The sequence below is a fragment of the Orycteropus afer genome, unplaced genomic scaffold (genome assembly GCF_000298275.1).
Source record: "Orycteropus afer afer isolate SDZICR_OR568_19922 unplaced genomic scaffold, OryAfe1.0 scaffold00079, whole genome shotgun sequence".
Lineage (NCBI taxonomy): Eukaryota > Metazoa > Chordata > Mammalia > Tubulidentata > Orycteropodidae > Orycteropus > Orycteropus afer.
In genome coordinates, this window is record NW_006921666.1 from 4,202,033 (window position 1) to 4,221,749 (window position 19,717).

The window sequence follows — 19,717 nt, forward strand, 5'->3', positions numbered from 1 at the left end:
TCATATGGGTTGTCTGTAGCTAGCTCCTTTTTATTCCCATACACTTTCTCCATGAACTTTTTAACCTAAAGTAACCCAGGACCTTACTCGGGGCCAGGGCTAGCTGTCTCTTCATTTTCCTGGCCTCTTCTCCTTGCTGCCTGAATGCAGTGCTGTCTGTCTTGTTTCCCTCTGGGCTATTCTATCCCCTCCACCATGGGTACCCCAGCCACACTCCCACCCCCAGCCACAAGGCGTGGAGCAGGCCGGTGTTCCCCTTTATGCCCCTAGGTAGAGCTTCATCTCTCCCCACCTCCAGCCAACACTTTTACAGAAAGTGATGCCCACAGCCCTGATCTGACCCCTACATCTGTATGCCCACCTCCTCTCTGCCATTTCCATTTCAGTGGCATTTTCAGCTCAGTCATTCTTTGGATCCATCATCTATCTTCCTAAGCTAACCCTTCCTTATGCTTACTTTCTCCTTGTTACCATGCTTCCTACTTTGTTCTTCTTACCACCTAATCTAGCCAAACCAACTAATGACTAACTCATTAAACAACTCTCTGTTGAGTGTGCCAGGAACCATTCAGGGCCCTGGGGAGGTATTGTTGAATGAGATAGACTCGGTCCCTACCCTCACAGACGTCTGGCCTAACGGGAGAGAGAGCAGCATTTGAGCCACTGTCACAGTGAAGGGTGACAGTGCTGAGAGCCATCGGAGCACCCAGCTGGGAGGCTTTGTCCTCTCTTCCTTCTGTGTTTCTCAGAATGTCTGATGAGTGCTTCATACAAACAAAATAAGCGACCAAGGATTAGGCCAAACTTTTATCCATCTCCCCAACACTCTTACCTACTGTTAGTCAACTAGTCAAGAAGTCTGGCCTGGGACTCAGGTGGGGCTGTGGATATCAGGAGCACACAGACTGTGAGGCAGGTGGGGATGTGGATATCAGGAGCACACAGACTGGGAGGCAAGTAAGGGTGACAAAGCCTGCCATTTCTTTTCCCAGTGCCAAACATCAGTCTGGACGTGCTGAAGCCTGGTTTTGCTGAGATCTTGGTGGAGTCCCACATGGTCATGCTACAGGTACAGAGTGGCCATTCCCACGTAGCAGGACTTCTCGAAGGGCTCTTGGGTGTCTGTAAATTTGGCTCACAAATCTGGAGGTGTGGTGTGGACTCTGCCCCCTTGTGGAGAGCTTTGAAAATGTCTTCATTTGCTGGTGTACTTGATCTCCAAAGCATTTCCCTTATCACAGAATGATGATGATGGTAATGGCGGTGATACCAATGAAAATGCCCATTGCTGTTACGTAACAGGCATGCTCTAGGCACTACATAGATTGACTCATGTAATGCTTATGACAACCCTATGAAGATGACGATTATCCCCAGTTTACAGATGAGGGAACTGCGGCCCACCTAAGTGTGAGAGGTGGATCCAGGCTTCTAAGCCAGGGTGACAGACTTTCAGAGTCACTGCTAGTTACCACTACACTCCTCTGTCTCTAAGTAAGTTTTCTATTTGTTCAGGTAGCCAAGTCCCTGAAAATCATAGTGCTCTTGGTTAAATACCAAGAAACACTGATACTTCATTCTAGCATATGAAATTAGGATCAATTTTATTAGTAGCTAATCTAAGGAGCCTTGGTATTGCAATCATTAAGCCCTCGGCTGCTAACCAAAAGGTTCAAACTCACCAGTGGCTCCGCAGGAGAAAAGACCTGGCAGTCTCCGCCCACAAAGATTACAGTCTTGGAAACCCTACGGGGTAGGTCTACTCTGTCCTATGAGGTCATGAGCTGGAATAGACTCAATGGGAAACAACTACAACAACAACAAATCTAAGTGTATCTCTTATAAAAAAGAAAACATTCTCACTGCCACTGAGTCAATTCCGACTCCTAGTGACCTCCATTGGGTTTCCGACGTGGTAAATCTTTACTGAAGTAGATTGCCCCATCTTCCTTCCATGGAGTGGCTGGTGGGTTTGAACCACCAACTTTCTGGTTAGCAGTCAGATGCCTTAGGCACTGTGCCACCAGAGTGCCTTGTCTCTCTCACATGCAGTGTAAAATCCCAACTTTGAGGCCCCTCATGTTCCCAGAGAGAAAACAAACTATTGAGAGGGCATGGGTGAGCCTTTTAAGTTTTTCTGACTCATTGTTTGTATTCTCTCTATCTTTCTGTCATCTGTTACTGCTCAGTAGCTGACAAGCTGTCAAAGCATCAAAGATTTAAGAACAATTAGAAAAGAAAAATTCTAAATTTAGAAAACTCTATCCATTGGCTAAATTCATTAGCTGTGAGTTGGGAAAAGCACCACAGTTTTGATGTTTGGGAGAAACCCCTTCACTGACTTCTGGAAACTTAGTGTTTGGTAGGAAAGGTGTTTAAGAACCACTGGATCTCAAGCAGGATTATCCTGACACCGCCCGAGCTGTAGGGCGGTGTGGTCGGCATTCTTCCTCCCTGCTGAGCCATTCATTGTGCAGTGGGCTTTCCTAAAAGTGGTTATGTAAGTACTCAGTAAACAGAGTTGACTTGTTTCACCAGATTAAATAAAAAATTCAGATTCTGTCATTTCTACACATTGAGAGGTGACAGATTGACACTAAGCAGTCTCTGGGTCACTTCTTGTCTGCCTCTCCGCTTGTAGCTGTCACCATGGCCTGATGACACAGCTCTTCTGCACATCTACCTGTCAGTCATAATAGCATTCTAGATCTGGGTAGAATTTTAAGATCAAGTCTAAAGAGTTTCATTTCTTCTTTCATTATCTAAGAGGTAGGGTCAGTGAAGGGATGTAGGGACTTTTAATTTAAACAATGTGGAGTCAAGGAGGGAAAGAGTTCAAAAGTGGGTCCAAATGACAGAAAGCGCCAAGTGAGTGGAGGGCCTATGGCTTGGGTGGGTAGAGAAGGGCTCCCTTGCCTGTGACGTTAGCTGAGGTCAACTGGAAGGTGCTTGCTCTAGATTTTAGTATAGGATGCTTCCTTCTTCTACTCTTGGTTCAGTAAAGAAGCTAGATTTCTCAGTTTGCTGTAGTGAGTAGGACCCTTGGCTTGTTACAGCTCTGACTGGAGTCCCTGAGTTTGGGTCTGAGCTGTACTGGCTGAAGGAATCGATGTCCTCAGCAGCCTTCCTCCCTCTGAGGCCCTTCAGGTAGTTCAGGGGCTGTGCACCTAGCTCCCTGGGGTCTGACACTTCCATGGCACTTTGACTCTGAAGGAGCAATCCAGCATCATAGGGACACCTGCCAACTATTCCCATCCCCTCAGAGAGTTGAATTAGTAAGGCCCTGGGTAGCAGTTCACTTAACCAGCCCTTCTGGGTTTCTCTTGGTTCTCAACCTAGGCCAATTTTGCCTTCCAGGGGACATTTGGCAATGTTTGGAGAAATTTTTGGCTGTCATAACTGGGGTGGGGAGAGTGCTACTGGCACTAGTGAGGCCAGGGATGCTGAACATCCCACTCTGCACAGGACAGCCCCACAACAAAGACTTCTCCAGCTGTAGCATTGTCAGCACCAGATGGAGAAACCTTCTCCTCCCTTGCAGCACTCGCTGCCCTTCCAGGGAAGTGCTTTCGCAGGGTGTCCTGATGATGAGGCTGAGACCAGGCCTGGGGTTCATGTCCAGGACCCTGAGCCTGTTCCTTCTTATTCTAGCAAAGACCTGGTTTTCCCTTGTAGAGACAGGCAACTGACAAGATGGCCATGTCTGGGTCTTTGGGGCCTAAGTGTGCATCCTCAGCAGGCAAGGTAGCGTCCCTGGGGGTGAGGATTTGTTCTTGGAGGGCAAAAAAAAACTTACCATGTTTATGCATAAAGCACAGGTCTACACACAGTACATAAACAGATTTATAGTGCAGCTTGGTATTAAAATTTTATGGGGAGGTTTAGGGGGGAAACATGTCTAAAAAGGCTCCTGGGAGTGGAGAGGGGCAGGAATGAAAAAAACGAATGTTGAGAAACACTGGCCTGAAGTTCTGTTCTCCAGGCCCAGGCACTCTTCGGAGTCTCCAGGTTTCTGCTTGAATTGGCCTCCCACACCCTGCTCACCCCACTTCTTGATGCCTTATGCTTGGCCTTGAATGCGTGCATATTTTATGTCCATATTTTAGGCCCCTTGTTCTGGTTACCTAGAACCGCTCTGACAAGAATATACCACAAATGGGATGGCTTTAACAAATGGGAGTTTATTCTTACAATTTGGAGGCTTTTAGTCTGAGTTCAAAGTGCTAGGCTCTAGGAGCTAGGTGAATACTCCTCAGCCTTGGGCTTCAGCTCTGCCTCCTGCTCACAGCCCACTGAAGCTAGAGGGTTTTCTTCACTTAGCTGCTGGCTGCTGAGACTGACAAGCCCAAGGTTGACAAGTAAACAGGTACAGTCCCAATGCTACCAAACCACCCAGCAGGCCATTAATTCAAATCCACTGAAAGTCCCAAGGTTGGCAGAACATGGCAGGCTGCTGAACAACGACATGCTTACATGTAGGGTTCAAGCGTGCCATAAGCTAAAGACCATTCCCAAAGCTGTCTCTTATATACAGGAAGTAGACCACATCCCTAAGGCAGCTACTCAGCTGCTCACAGTAGATTCTACCATGGAGTTGATTGCCAGTCTCATCATGGGGAATACTACATCCAGCTGCCCAGCCACTCAACCAGGCCCAGCCGAGTTGACACACAAACTGAACTACCACACCCCTCATTCCCCTTGTCTTCTTTAACTCAGGCTTAGTAGGGCCCGTCTTAGAATGCACTATCTCTGTTGGGAGGCAGAGGCCTGGTGTTTGGGGGAAGTAAGGCCATTGTTGCAGGCAGGCGGGCAGGCTGACAATAAGCCACAGAGGGAGGAAAATGGCCTCCCATGTCTGTCAGTCCTGTAGGTCTCTGTCTTGACTTTTTTTTTCTGCCACCATCCTGCAGGGGAACAATGGCCTCAAACCCAAGGATAATGACTTCTCATCCAAACCCTGGCACTGGCCTATCAACTACCAGGTAGGGCCTGAGACTAGAGCTCCTCCAGGAAATGGAGACACAAAGGAAACCATTGAGATTTGGGGGAAAGGGTGGGGGCTGATGTTCTGGGGAGGGCAGGTGACGGTGGGATGGGTTGGCTCTGTCTTCTGGTTCTGACCCCGCCTTCCTAGAGAGCTCATGTGGAACACGTACTTTCCTGAGCCTCCGCCCCAGCCTCCCTATCTGCAAGGGCCCCCTTCCTTTGGAGGAATACCCAGGCGTGAGCGAGGCCCTGGATCAGCAGCGTGTTCTCTGCCCCCAGGGCCTGCGCTTCTCAGGGACCAATGACACAGACTTCCGAGTCTATCTGCTTGGCAACCCGGTGAGCACCCTGTACAGTGGGTCTGGGCCCTCGAGCGTCTGCCCAGTGAGAGCTGCTGCTGTCCGCTCACCCTCCTGCTCTCGTTCCCATGCAGGTGGTTTGGTGGCTGAACCTGTTGAGCATTGCCCTGTACCTCCTCTCAGGGAGCTTCACTGCTGTGGCCCTGCAAAGAGGGGCCCACCTGCCAGCAGAGGTGGCAGGTCAGCTCCCTGGGCCTTCCCTCCCCTGAGCTGTCAGCTGGCAGGATGCCTGTGCTCCTGGGGGTGGGCCGGCCGGCCAGCCTGAGGAGGGGCGTTCTGTGCCTTCACTGCCCCCAACTCCCTTCTCCTTTGCTTTTCAAAGTGAACAGTCAACAAATACCCAAGTGCATGTTAAACATTTTGCATCTTCCCAATAACCCTATAACCAAAATAAGAAAAAAACCAAACTCTCTGCCATCAAGTCAATTCTGACTCATAGTGACCCCCTTTGGGTTTCTGAGGTGGTCAATCTTTATGGAAGTAGATTGCCCAGTCTTCCTTCCGTGGAGTGGCTGGTGGGTTTAAACCACCAACCTTCTGGTTAGCAGTCAAATACCTTAGGCACTATGCCACAAGAGCTCCTTAACAACTCTGTAGTGTAGGATATTATTACCCCAGTTTTATGCATTAGGAAATGAAGCCCAAAGAGGCTAAGGAACTTGTTCTAAGATGTACAGCTGGCAACAGAGCTGAGGTTTGGATCCAAGCAGTCGGACATCAGAGCCTTCCCTTTTAACAGCTATGCTATGGACATAGCTTCCTATCTTTTCTTGTCCCGTGGCCCTGTGATCTAGTGGGCCAAGAGGAGCCCCAGAGTGCTAGGTTCCCATCCTGTGTTGCTCCTGGTAGCTTCAGTGGCTATGCCATGGACCACAGCATCTGAGAACTCACTCCCTCTTTTTGGGTCCGCAGCTCCCTGTCTGAACAGCCCCTCCTCCCTCACCTCTGTATCTCTGCCCCTACCTCCACCCATCTGCCACTGCAGAGGTCTGTGTGGCAGCAAAGAAGTAGGGCGTAGATGTGGTGAGACAAGCTGTCTGGCAGGGTGTGTAGGATTGTTGTTTCTGTAGAGGCCCGGCTGCCACCTGCTGGGTTGGGCGCCTCTGTCATTGGTGCTGAGACCTCACCAACTGGCTCTTGACTAGGGCCCTTGAGATCCAGCAGCCCTAGCTCTGCTGTAGAGTTGCTCATGTTGGGCCAGATGAGGGAAGGGAGACCCAAAGCGGGGACAGGACTCACTCAGGGACACACAGCAAGGAAGGGGCAGAGCTGGCCTAGAGCCTAGGACTGGCCTCTGACTGGGCTGCTGCTTGGGCTCCAGGGCTGTCCCAGGTCCTGCTTCAAGGAGGTGGTCAGGCCCTGCTTGGCTGGATGCTCCATTACTTCCCGTTCTTTCTGATGGGCCGGATCCTCTACTTCCACCACTACTTCCCAGCCATGCTCTTTTCCAGCATGTTGACAGGTCAGTGCTGCCACCTGGCTTTGAGTGACAGATATTGGGGTGGGAGGAAGAGACTACCGTGGAACCGCAGGCCTGAGAGTGAGTCTCTCTGTCTCCCTGACTTGGGTGCATCCCCAGAGTTGTTCTCTGACAAACTGGTAGGCTTTCCCGTCTCTTCACTAGGGATTCTATGGGACACACTCCTGCGGCTCTGTGCCTGGCGGCTCTGTGCCTGGCACCTGGCTTCCTGCTCCCTGGCCAAGGGCATCCATGTAGGAGGAATCCTGAGCCTGCTCCTGGGAACTGCCTACAGGTGAGCAGTGCCTCCCGATGCCCAGGGACTCAATGGTGCATTGGCCCTGGATGCGTTTTAGAATCACCTCGGGTCCCCTTAAAACACATCAGTGCCTAGGCTCCCTCCCCTGAGATACTGTTTAGCTGGGCTCAGGTGGAGCCCACGGTTGTGAAAGCTCCCCAGGTGACCCTCATGTGCAGCCAGATCTAGGAAACACGGGGCTGACTCTGGGCTCTTACCTTCTGCCAGTGGTTCCCAGCTTTTGTGCTGCCCCAGCTCACCTGGAAGGTACCCATCTTTAGTCACAGTGGCTGCCTACTGGCATAGCTCTGAGTGAAACGACGGAAAGAGTGGGCAGAATGGGAGCGGGGGTGTGGTCGGCTCAGAATCGCTGGAAGGCCCCCCTCCTTCCCCTCCTGCTGGCTGGCCTCACAGACCCTCTTGTTAAGAGTCACTGAGTATCAGGGGCCACAGACTCGTGTCCCTTTAGGGACTAGGTAGGGACAGAAAGGCAGGAACACATGGGCTATGACCTGAGTGTGGCTCGGCTCAGAGGGTTCACACCACATTTCAACAAACACTCAGGGCCAAACAACCCATGACCAGACCCTGGACTGCTGTGTTTTCCTGATCCTCTTGGGCAAGAGCTTTATTGCCATAAGCTGGCATCTAGGTTCTGACTACAGTGTGCCCAGAAGGCAAACTCAGACTGAGTGGGAATGGAGGGGAATGCGTTCTATATGGTGAGGTCTGATGAGCTCCAGCAGGCAGGGCTGAATTACAAATTCTGAAAGTCCTCTGCCTCGGCTGAGGCCCTGGGATGCCAACGGCTTCCCTCTGAATTCTCTCTCACAGCTTCTACCTCTTCCACCCTCTGGCTTATGGAATGGTTGGTCCCCTAGCCCAGAACCCCCTCAGTCCAATGGCAGGACTAAGGTGGCTGGAGTCTTGGGACTTCTGAGACTACGGCAAGGACTCTACCCCGGGTCCAGGAACTTCCCAGAGACAGCCAGCTGTGGAGCCAGTCCCTGAGCCTCCTGGCAGTGGAGGAAGCTGCCCAAGGAGCCCGAGGGATTCTGCTGCCTGCCAGGACCAAGCTCCAGGAGTGACCAACCTAGAACCACAGCTCTGGCTATGGTCCTGCCACAGAAGTGTGGGGGCTCCACAACCGAGGCCAGCCTCTCAGTTCCCTGAGTGTGCAACATGAGAATGAGTGTGCAAGATGGGTGGGAGTGTGTGGGAGTGTGTGTGTGTGGGAGGTACATGTGTCCATATGCCTGTGGAAGGTAGACCACGTGACTGTGGACAACTGAATGTCATAAACCCTAACAAACAGTCCAGGGCTACAGTCATATATATATATATATATATTTCTTCACACTGGCTTTGGTTTGGTTTGGGTTTGTAAGTAAGATCCTTAAAGGTTCTCTGACCTGTGAGATGGCCCAATGGTCAAGAGTACAGCCCCCCACCTTGGGATGTTAGCAGGGGCAGAGCAGACGGACCATCAGTGCTGCACTGCCTCCTTCCCGTAGACAAATGATACGGCTGAGCTGGAGGGCATGCTACCCTGAGCCTCCGAGCCCAGTCTCCCAGCTGCTTCCCTGCATGGCTGCTGTTGTTGGGACATCTCTTCTGTGGCAGCTGGTGGCCAGACTTCCTGCCTGGGACTGTGTGCAGAGGACTGAGCCCCTCAGCCTGGCTCCTTGCTCTCTGGGGATAACATCTGAGTCCCTCAGGTGGCAGGGGACCAGCATCCTAAGTGTGGCTGTGCTGTGTCTGCGGGCCTGCGGGCCAGAGGCTGCTCCTCTGCCTGTCCATTTCCCTCTGCGTCAGGCCTGGCTCCGAGAACCAGGACAGATACAGCCACCTGATGCCAAGAGAGCCCTTGGGGACCGTTGCTGAGCAGTGAGGCAGGCAAAAGGGAGGCAGAGCAGGGAGTCTGTATGGTGCTGGAATGGGCCCAAGCAGGGCCCTGGGGCAGGGGTACTCAGGCCTATCACTTGCTGGGTGTCCTCTGCTGACAACCCCTGCCCTTTCACTCCATTGGCCTTTTCCCTTCTATGTGGCACTATTTCACCCCTCCCTTTCCCCCAAAAGCAAACCAAACCCACTGCCACTGAGTGGATTCTGACCCCTAGTGACCCTATAGGGCAGAGCACTGCCTTATAGGGTTTGCAAGGTTGTAAATCTTTACAGAAGTAGACTGCCTCATCTTTCTCCCACAGAGTAGCTGGTGAGTTTGAACCAACGACCTTTTGGTTAACAGCCGAATGCTTTAACCACTGTGCCACGAGAGTGCCTCCTTTCCTCCAAAGCACTTAGAAGTACATCACAACTGCTCCTCTTTACCAGGGTGACACCCAAGCAAGAAGTGCAGAGCTGTTTCTTCTACTTCCCACCCAAATGAAAAAGATTAAGAAAACCCTCAGGTCAAAACCAAACCAGCCCCAGCCAGCTCTTCAGCCTGCCTCCCTCCTCCTGGCAAATGACAGTATTTTATCTCAGGCCTGTGGTGCTGCAGGGCTTATAGATGAATCCCTGCCATGCTGCATCTTCCCTCCCTTGTAGTCCCCACCAGCCCTGACAAGGTCAGAGCTCTTTAGAGCATCTTCGGGAGGCGGTTGCCACGGAGACTGGAAATTGGTCCCAGGGACAGGCTGTGCTACCTACTGGGTGGTGGGGAGGGAAGCTTCTGGGCCAGGCTTGGAGTTCAAACCAACTGTCATTAATGTTAATAGAGGAAATGCAGCAGCGTCCAAAGCAAAGCAGTCTGGTTAATTAGATCTGGGGCCTGGTGACCTCCCTCTTCCAGGGCTATGGCCCTTGTGACTTCCCCCAGCAGGAAGCCCTGCCTGTGTGCTGAGTCTGGGCTGCTTGCTTAATTGCATTTGTGGGAGGGAAGGCGAGCTGGGATGGAGAAACTGCTCAACTCCCACCCTTCCCCTGCCTTCCCCTGCCCTCCACAGGTAGAGTCGATTTCTTCTGACTGGGTGGGGGCAGCCATCGGGGTGGGCTCTGCTGGAGGAAACTGTCCTTGGCTCTTAGCAAAAGAGGTGGTCCACAGTGCCATCCAGAGGGTGCTGATGTTCCCTGGTGCCTGCCTGCCTTTGCAATAGGAATTGTTGGCAGGGGGCAGCTCCTCTGAGATGATGAGTCAGAGAGAACACAGCAGTTTTCTGCCCCTCCCCCACTTCCCCAATAACTGGGGACAAAGGGTTCCCTGTTTTCTCCACTGCTTTCCAAGGATGGGAGGAGAATGCCTTGCCAACTCCCTCCTGTTCCTCCATGCCCAGGTTGGCATCATTTCTCTGGGGACAGGGCCACTGGATTCATGTAGCTTCAAGCTCTCACGTTCTATTGCTAGGAAGAGGGGCTGTCAGGGTACTGCTCTGAATTTGGGCTCCAGCCCCCAGGAATCAGAAATGTGACGTGCCAGACAAACTTGCAGGTGGATGAAGATGACAATGTCATCAGCCCAACCTCTAATGAGTTTCTTGAGCCATGCTTTATTTAAAAATAAAAAAAGTTTCCAGAGATGATTAGAGGCCATTTAGTTTTGTACTAAGTGGCTCTTGTTTTGAATGCCATGTTCTTATTGTACTTAATTGACTCTGACCTGCCCTTTGGCTACTAGAAGAACTTTCCTAAGAAGAGAAGACTGTTTTGAGTGTAAGACCCATTCCATTGTGGCTCATGTCTGAGGATGTTCTAATGCCAGCAGAGATCCTGGGCTGGGGAGCCTGGTCACCTAGGGGACATTTGGGCTTTCCTACATACATGGTTACTGAAGCAATGTCAGTTATTTCAATTTATTTAAACTTATTCCAAAATAAACCTAATCAAACCCAAGCCGTCAGGTCAATTCCGACTCATAGCGACCCTATAGGACAGAGTAGAACTGCCTCATAGGGTTTCCAAGGTTGTAAATCTTTATGGAAGCTGACTGCCACATCTTTATCCCACAGAGCAGCTGGTAGGTTTGAACTGCTGTCCTGTTCATTCACAGCAAGGTGCTTTAACCACTGCACAACTAGGGCTCCTTTATTCCAGAATAAGACGGAATATTATTTTTTAACTTCCCCCCAGAATATGGAAAGGAACAAGAGATTAACAGAGCTCTCCAGCTCTGAGCTGAGTGGCCGGCCCAGTGTTGTAGCAACTTGTCATTCTGCTTACTAGAGCCCCTGCCCTGACAAGGGTCCTCTGTTACCAGGACTGATGCCAAGGGCCTGCAGGAGCAGGGGGCTGACTGGAGTGCTAGACAGAAAGGTGGAGAGCAGTGCTGTGCTGTGGAATCCCCGTCTCCTGGCTGGCCACCCACTTAAAACTAAGGGTATCTGGTTGGGGAGCAGTCATTCAGATCCTCAGGAGATGGGAAATGCCAAGGACAGACAGGTTAGAAAAGGACCATATGCACTCCTTTGAATGGTGCTGCTCAGTTTACAAGCTCTCAACACATCTGTGACATTTAATCCTCATACAGGACCAGTGAGTCAGTGATGTATTTGTCTCCATTTTACCTGTGAGAGATTAAATCACTTGCCTAAAGGCTCAGTACAGCCAGGGATCAACTCCAAGTGGAGCTTTTTCTGCTTCTCCTGCCTGGTGCTGGGACTAGAAATTCTTTCCCAGAATAACCCAGCAGCCCTGGGTCCTCTGGGGAGAAGGTCTGAGCTCTCCACCTGGAGCTCCCTAGATTCGGCAAGTTCGTTTATATAATCTACTTTAATGCAGCAGCTCATCCAGGGCCCAGTTTTCCCTGGTTCTCCCAGGTGCTGTCCCGGAAGATGTTTAACAACAGGTTTTCCAGGAGAAGAAAAGCCCAAATTTGTAGCATTTGCCAATTCCCAAGGTGTAAAGACTCCCACCATGACCTATTTCATACTACCATCGAGTGATGTCACTCATTGAGGAGTAGGAAAGAGAAGCAGACAATGGGTTCTCACAGCCATCGAAGCTGGTTCCAGCACACCACTGACCCACACCTCACCCTTGATGGTCTGAACTATGGACACAGCTCTTGATCACAGTCCATGTGAGCGAAGGAGGCCGTGGAACATGGAGCCTGGGGCCACGGGCCAGCGACTCAGACCTGAGGTAGAATCCTAGCTCCATCAGTTATTAGCTGTGTGGCACTGGGATAGTTACTTAAACTCTTTGCCTCTATTTCTTCATTTGTAAAATAGGAGTAAGTAGCACCTACTTCATAGTCAGGAGGATGAAAAGAGTTAGATATAAAGGGCCTGGCAAGTGTCTGGCCCATGAATGCTCAACAGATGTTAGCTCTTCATTGTTGTTGTCATTGAAAGTGCCATCGAGTTGGCTCCGACTCATAGCAACCCCACGTACAACAGAACAAAACACTGCCTGGTCCAGTGACAGCCTCACAGTCATTGCTGTGCTTCACCCATCATTGCAGCCACTGTGTCAATTCATCTTGTTGAGAGTCTCCCTTTTTCACCAGCCCTCTACCAAGCATGATATCCTTCCTCAGAGACTTGTCCCTTCTGACAACATGACCAAGGTAGGTGAGATTGAAGTCTAGCCATTCTTGCTTCTAAGGAGAATTCTGGCAGCACTTCCTCCAAGATGGAGTTGTTATTATTAATGATAAATTCAATCTCCATAGCAGCTCCAATGCTGGATAGAACTTGAGCTTTCTCCTAGATTATAACCTCCTGCCCAAGTCCCACCCAGATGCCAGGCAGGGAGCAGAGCTCCTGACTTTCCCCCAGCCCCTCAAATGTGGATTCAGACCCTTGGGCTACTTGTTGGAATACACCACCCTGGCTGCTTCACCAAACCAAACTCAATGCCATTGAGTTAATTCCAACTCACAGCAACCCCCATTGGGTTCCCAAGGCTGTAAATCTTTACAGAAGCAAACTGCCTCGTCTTTCTTCTGTGGAGCAGACTGGGAGTTTGAACTAACTACCAATCTTTTGGTTATCTGACCTTAGTGGCTTAGGCCCAGCCAAACTCTCTGGCCTTTTTGTCAAGGGAGACAGAGATTAGAGTGTGCCCAGTCCTCTCCTACTATCCTGTCTCCTGGCCCTGGAAGGGCAAAGAACAAGGCCAAGGGTTTGAGCACTGGTTCTGTCACTAGCAAAGGCATTAACTCCCATTAACTTACCCCTGTCCAAAGGAGAAAGGAGGTAAGATGGGTGCCCAGACTGTTGTCAAGAAGAATAAGCTAAGTGGAATGGGAGGCCTTAAGTTAGGTGACTTGCAAAGAGCCCTGGACATCTGGTCACTGAAAGGTAAAGGGTACCAGGGACATGGTGGCCTCCTCTGTAACCTGGGTGGTACCTGGCTGCAGGACCACAGGATACCCATGTGGAATAGTCCCCAAGTACACTGGGCTTCTCCCACAGTCCCCATCCCTCTGTGCTCCTGCTTGGGGGTCTCTTAGACTCCAGGACACAGGCCCTTGCCAGGCTGTTTAGAGCCTTGCTGTCCTGCCCACCTCAGAGCACATACCCCCCCCCCCGCAAGACATGTGGGGAGATGGGAAGATAGGAATAGGGCCCTCCCTAAACTTCAGAGCCCTTGGGAGAGGGACAACAGTGAGATGTTTTCACTGTGCCTGGCTGGAAGCAGGAAAGAAGAGTTCTGAGGTTGTCAGTCCTGTTCAGGGCCAGAATAAGGTTCAGCCTTGAAGTCATGGAGCCATATAACCTGTTCATAACCCATCGTCCAAGAACACTCACTTCGTATTCCTGAAACCAAAAGAGATTGATTCTAGAAGGCCCCTAAGAGACCATGTTATTCAACTGCCTTTCTGTACAGCTGAGGAAGCTGAGGCCCAGGGAGAGAAGTGCACAGATTGACAGGAGACAGGCTCCGACTCAAAAATAATGAATGGGTCAGCTCCCTCAAACCTGGGCCACTGGAACTGGTCTGAGCCCCGAGGAACTTTCACGCTTGAAAGAGAAAAGATGAAGTCTTACAGGAGACACCTGGATGGCAAGCATGAGCCTATTACCTGAAGCAGTACTTCTATTTTAAAAAAGAAAACAACCCACTACCATCAACTAGATTCTGACTCATAGCAGCACTACAGGAGACAGGAGAACTGCCCTATAGGGTTTCCAAGGCTGTAAATCTTTCCGGAAGCAGACTGCCTCATCTTTCTCCTGCAGACCTGCTGGTGAGTTCAAACCACTGGCCTTTTGCTTAGCAGCCAAATGCCTTAACCACTGAACCACCAGAGCACCTATTTTTAAAAAAGTCAAAGATTATAGAATAGCAGAATACTAGACATAATTCCCTCCATTTCCAGCGGAGGAAATGGGCTCCCAGCTCCCAGCTTCTGCCCTTAAAGTCCCTCCCGGCCAACCAGAGTTTGGTTAGAACTGGAGCCCACAGATCTCAACAGTTTCAGGAAAAGCCAGGCCTGCCTGGAAATGGCTGCAGTCTTGCCTATGTCCCGAGACTGGGAGCCTTGGTGGCCTCTAGGTGCCCTCCGCAGACCCAGAGCTAGCACAGAGGGCATCCCAGCCTCAGCCTGGTCACACGTGTAGGGTCCATAGCTGCACCCTGGCCGAACGTGAGGGCGGAAGACAGGAGAAAAGGATGGACAGCAAACTCAAATACCCCTAGACAATGTTCAAGTGGGGTTTTTGGGATGGTGGTCCAACTCAACAGACCATCAGGACTTCAGACAAAGCCTAGTGCCATCAAATGCGTTCCAACCTATAGCGACCCTATAGAACACAGTAGAACTGTCTGCATTGGGTTGTAAGGCTGGAAATGTTTAGGAAGCAGACTGGCACGTCTTTCTCGTGTGGGGAGCGCCTGAGCCCTTTTGGTTAGCAGCCCTACGCTTAACCATTGCACCACTGGGGCTCTTTCCAGCCCTGGGTAAGTACTAATGCTATCAGTTTGCAGATGAGAAACTGAAGCCCAGGGAGGCTGAACGATTTCACTCCAGCTCCGAGGCCCGGGCATTTCCCACGCTATGGTCTTTCTCCGCCATGGCGGGTTGCAGAGAGCGCGCGAGCCTTGATGGACGGGCGGGGGCGGGGGCCGCGGTCGCTTTAAAGCGCCCGGCCCGGGCGGCGCGGGGCGGGGCCGCTGGCGGAGCTGCGAGGTGCAGGGCACAGCGGCCGGAGCGGGGTCCCGGGCAGCGCCAGCAGGGCGTGCGAGGCGGGGCGCCTCCACACACGGCCGGCTGCGTGCGTCTTCGCTCCGCTCCGGCCGAGGAAGTAGCGGCCGCTGGCCCCTGTGGAGGCCGTAGTGGGTGCGGAGTGGCCCGAGTCGCCGCGGAGATGGTGCTGCACGTGCATTGACGGCGCCCGCGCCCCGAGGGTCCCAGCCGTGCGCCCCGCGTCCCCGGCGAGCATGCAGCACCCCGAGCCCGAGCTGATCCGGCAGAGCTGGCGGGTGGTGAACCGCAGCCCACTGGAACACGGCACTGTGCTGTTCGCCAGGTGAGGCGGTCCGAGCATCTGAGCAGGGGACTGGACCTCGCAGGATGGACTGGAGGCGGCCGGGCGGGTCGGAGGAGGGACGCCAGGCGCCAGCCAGATGTGCGCCAGAGAGCGGGGCGCAGTGAAGGTGGCGCAGCCCCTTGTGCGCTTTCTCTGGCGGTGGGCGCACCCTGCGGGCAGCGCCTCACCCTCAGCTCCTGCCTGGGTTTACGGGCTAGGGTGGGGGCCTCGCTAACGCATCTCTTCACACCCGGTCGGCTGTGCCCCTGCCTAGTTCTGCGCCTCCTACACGTCCCTTGGGTGGCGACTGAAAGGCACTCACCGCTTCTGGGTACAGGGAGAGTAGCGTACCCGGAGGGTCCTGCGCTGAAGGTATGCCCGGGGGTGTATGCCAGCGCACGGGGTCTGGGCCCCAGGTGTGCTCACTCTCAGCCAAGAACGGAAGTATAAACCCAACTGGGGAAGGACCAGGCTAGGACCAGAGAACCTCCAGGGAAGAGTGACAGCCATCCAAGTCTCACTACCAAGGGGGTGGGTTGAGGGTGTGCAGACCCAGCCAGCGAAGGGGAGGCCAGTCTGCAACCCCAGCTCGAGGACCTGTCACCAACTACTAAGCCACCAAGAGTAGTGCATGGCTCTTTCCTCGCCTTGAGCTTTCAGGAGCCTGGCCCCCTGACCCAGCCCAGAACTTCTCAGGAGGCTTTTGTAAAATTTCCCCAAGGCAGAGGGGGATAAACCCACAGAGCTCCTCGACCCCCTAAGTGCATCTGGAATGTGACTGAGAGCTTCGCCCGCCCCCCACCCCAGTCCCACTGCCTGGGACTCCACCACTCCCAAACTGTGTGACCTAGGAGAAGTTACTTAACCTCTCTGGGCTTCTTTTTCCACCTCTTCAATGTGGGAATAACAGTTGTGTCCACTGTTTAGGACTGTGAGGAAGACATGAGTTAACCATATGTGAAGCGCTCAGTGTAAGGAGTTTGTTCTTGATACTGTTATTATCATCACTAATTGGAGACGTGAGGAAACTGTGGGAGCTTCTGACCCAAGAGTCTGAGGCTGAGAAGGGGTTGGAGGGGGGATGGCAGAGGAGAGAAGGGTTTGCATCCCTTCCTTAAAATCTAACTCCAGATTTCTTCTATGAGATTCCCTTCCTGTCCCAGTCCAAACCCCTCAACTATTTACAGAGGGGCTACTGTTTGTTATGCCAGAAGAAGCCCTGGTGGCACAGAGTTAAGCACTCTGCTGCTGGTCACAAGGTTGGTAATTCACACCCACACAGGGGCTCTGCAATCTGCCCCCATAAAGATTACAGCCTGGAAAGCCCTGCGGGGCAGTTCTGCTCTGTTTTTACACTGGATTGCTAGGAGTTGGAATCAGTTTGATCTCACTCAGCAACTATAAGCCAGAGACCCAGTAAGGCATTGCTCTTCCCAGGTTACCCCTCAGGGCTGGCCTAAGGGAGCAGGCAGCGGCAAAGCTGGCAAATGGCACAGGCCGGATTGGTGGATGCACCAGCGTTTACTGCCAAGCGCCGGCCAGCCCCCACTGCGGGACAGCCAGGCTCCTTGTGGCTGTGCTTTTGGGGGCTGACTCTTGGGCCTCCTCCCACAGGCTGTTTGACCTGGAGCCAGACCTGCTGCCCCTCTTCCAGTACAACTGCCGCCAGTTCTCCAGTGTGGAGGACTGCCTCTCTTCCCCAGAGTTCCTGGACCACATCCGTAAGGTGAGGGGAAGGTGGGCACCTGGGAGACAAAAGGGACTTGGAAGAGGAAAATCACTTCTGCTTTCTGCCTGGGGGCCTGGTCTTACTGCCCTTTCTCTGCTCCCCTGTCAGGAGTGTCTGCTCCTTCCCCTCTGGGTTAGGCTGGGCCTCCTCTACCCTGTGCTCAGCCAGCTGGTCTTAGCTGCCTTGTTCCCTGGTTCCTGTAGGTGGTGCTGGTGTTGATGTTGGCCATTAGGGGCCATCCACCTAAGAAGGTGTTCTCAGAGGCTCAGGACTCTCACAGGCCTCCACTGCCCCTTATCCTGGCAGAGAACACCGTCCAGTGGGCTTGTTGAATGTGCTGAGATCCTAAGAGAAGAGAGGCTTCCTTCATGGGTGTAACGTTAGTAGTCTGGCCATCACGTGTTGAGTTCCTATGGTATACAGGCAAGGGTGTGTTTCACCTTTGACCCTGGGAATCTGAAGGTTCTGGTGACCTCTCTTGCCTCTCTGGTTGGGGCCCCAGGTCTGGGCTGTAGTTCTGAGTGCTTGAGGTTGCGTTGGCCTTGAGCCCTGGGTCTCTATTTCACTGCTACCTTGGCCTTGGCAGGTGATGCTCGTGATTGATGCTGCAGTGACCAACGTGGAGGACCTGTCCTCGCTGGAGGAGTATCTAGCTGGCCTGGGCAGGAAGCACCGGGTGGTGGGGGTGAAGCTCAGCTCCTTCTCGGTGGGTAAAGGGGCTCTTCCCCTCTCCAGTTTCCGGCCTGAGGCCTCCACTCTCTTCCTGTCCATCCCTATTCACCTGTTCTCTCCTCCTACTCCCACGCCTCAGATGACCAGGACCAGGAGCCCGCATGTGTTACTTGCTGTGTGACCCTGATCCTGGCACCCTGAGCCTCCATTTTTGTCTTTTCTGGAATGACTTCCCGTAGACTCACAGAAAATTAAGAAACCTTTGACATTAGTGCGTCCGCTTGTGTAACAAACCACCCCAAAGTGTACTGGCTTAAAACAACTTCTGATTTCTCTTAGCTGGGCTCAGCTAGATGGTTCTTGTGTTCCACCTGGTGTAGCTGGAGTCAGTCATGCCCTGCATTCAGCTGGGAGCTCAGCTGGGACTGTCCCAGATGGCCTCCAGGTTCTCTCTCCAAGTGGCGTCTTACCACTCAGTAGTAGTCTAGCTGAACTTCTTCCAGAATGGCAGCTGAGTTCCGAGAGGGAATGTGCCAAAAGGACAAGCCCCAGTTTGCTAGCACTTAGCAAGTCTGTTTGAATAACTTGTTAATGTCCCATTGGCCAAAGCAAGTCCCAAGAAAGAGACAAATGTCCATGTGGAAGGACCATCTCAAGGGCGTAAATCCCACGAGATGTGGTTCATTGAGGGCCACTGACATGACTGTCTCCCACAGTCCAGTCACCTTGCCAAGTAACTACTGTTTGGCCTTGAGAAAGGGACCATGTTTGTCTTGTTTTCCTCTCCATCCCTAACATTAGCACAGTGCTTGGCCCTTAATGGACATTCAGTAAATGTTTGTGGAATTTGATTATAATCAGTAATAGCTAATGTGAGTTGTTTAGATTGTTGGAGCTTTCCTATGCAGACACTGTGCTAAGAGTTGTTATGGATTATCTCATTTAATCATTCCAACGACTCTATGAGTTGTAACTTTTGTTTGTCCTGTTTTACTGATGAAACACTGAGGATCAGAGAGGTTAAATAACTTGCTTAAGGACACACAGCTCATAAATAGTACAGTCAGAATTTGAGCTTAGCTCCATTTGGCTTCAGAACCTGGGCTCTTAACCACCACCATGGCTGCCCTGCAGATGAGGAAACTGAGGCCTGGGGGCCAAGACTTGACTGTGTCTGAACCGAAGTTACCAGGCATAGCCTCAGCCCCACTTATCGGGTAGTTGTGAGGGTGTTAAGGAGGGTGCGCACAGTAGGGCACCCAAGGATAGGGGCAGATTCTTACTCAGAACACACAGACCATGTGCAGGAGAGGAGAATGGTTCCTTACCAGCCCTTGGGAATGACAGCTGCCCTTTGCCTCTGCAGACAGTGGGTGAGTCCCTGCTCTACATGCTGGAGAAGTGCCTGGGTCCCGCCTTCACGCCGGCCACGCGGGCTGCCTGGAGCCAGCTCTACGGGGCCGTGGTACAGGCCATGAGTCGAGGCTGGGACGGCGAGTAAGAGGTGGTCCTGTCCAGTGGTCCCTATCTTGACAGCTGTCAGCATGTCTGTCTGTCAGCGTGTCCCTTGTAGCCTGGGCTCCCCTAGGCCTCCTTGCATCTCTGTGCTAGTCCCTTTAGCCCTCCTGGAGAGATAACGGAGCAGGGCTGGGATCTCAGACCCCCTCCCCTGCCAACCACAGACGGGGGTGGCTTTCCCTTTAGGAAGGGGCTTCTGGGTTCTCCCTCACCGCCACTAGCCTCTTCCCTGCCTGCCTTCTGACCCCTCTGGTGCCCCCTGTCCCACCACAAAAAGGA

The 19,717-nt window shown here is 52.4% G+C and overlaps 2 protein-coding genes across 2 annotated transcripts in view; both read left to right on the forward strand.

The window, feature by feature from the left end:
• Nucleotides 1–8,045, forward strand: part of POMT2 (protein O-mannosyltransferase 2) — a 49,674-nt gene extending 41,629 nt beyond the window's left edge. Inside the window, 7 exon segments of the mRNA XM_007941409.1 lie at nucleotides 993–1,069; nucleotides 4,914–4,985; nucleotides 5,269–5,328; nucleotides 5,423–5,528; nucleotides 6,670–6,810; nucleotides 6,973–7,102; nucleotides 7,940–8,045. Of these exon segments, the coding sequence (XP_007939600.1) occupies nucleotides 993–1,069; nucleotides 4,914–4,985; nucleotides 5,269–5,328; nucleotides 5,423–5,528; nucleotides 6,670–6,810; nucleotides 6,973–7,102; nucleotides 7,940–8,045 (692 nt within the window).
• A 7,385-nt stretch (nucleotides 8,046–15,430) lies between these two features.
• Nucleotides 15,431–19,421, forward strand: NGB (neuroglobin). Its single transcript, XM_007941340.2, has 4 exons — nucleotides 15,431–15,519; nucleotides 17,134–17,245; nucleotides 17,835–17,954; nucleotides 19,287–19,421. The coding sequence occupies exons 1-4, from the start codon at nucleotides 15,431–15,433 to the stop codon at nucleotides 19,419–19,421; spliced, it is 456 nt and encodes a 151-aa protein (XP_007939531.1).
• The last annotated feature ends 296 nt before the right edge of the window (nucleotides 19,422–19,717 follow it).

Coding starts and splice junctions, on each gene's coding strand:
- NGB (XM_007941340.2), top strand. CDS start 15,431: ATGCAGCACCCCGAGCCCGAGCTGATCCGGCAGAGCTGGCGGGTGGTG. Junction 17,246..17,834: donor TCCTGGACCACATCCGTAAG/GTGAGGGGAAGG, acceptor TGGCCTTGGCAG/GTGATGCTCGTGATTGATGC. Junction 17,955..19,286: donor TGAAGCTCAGCTCCTTCTCG/GTGGGTAAAGGG, acceptor TTGCCTCTGCAG/ACAGTGGGTGAGTCCCTGCT.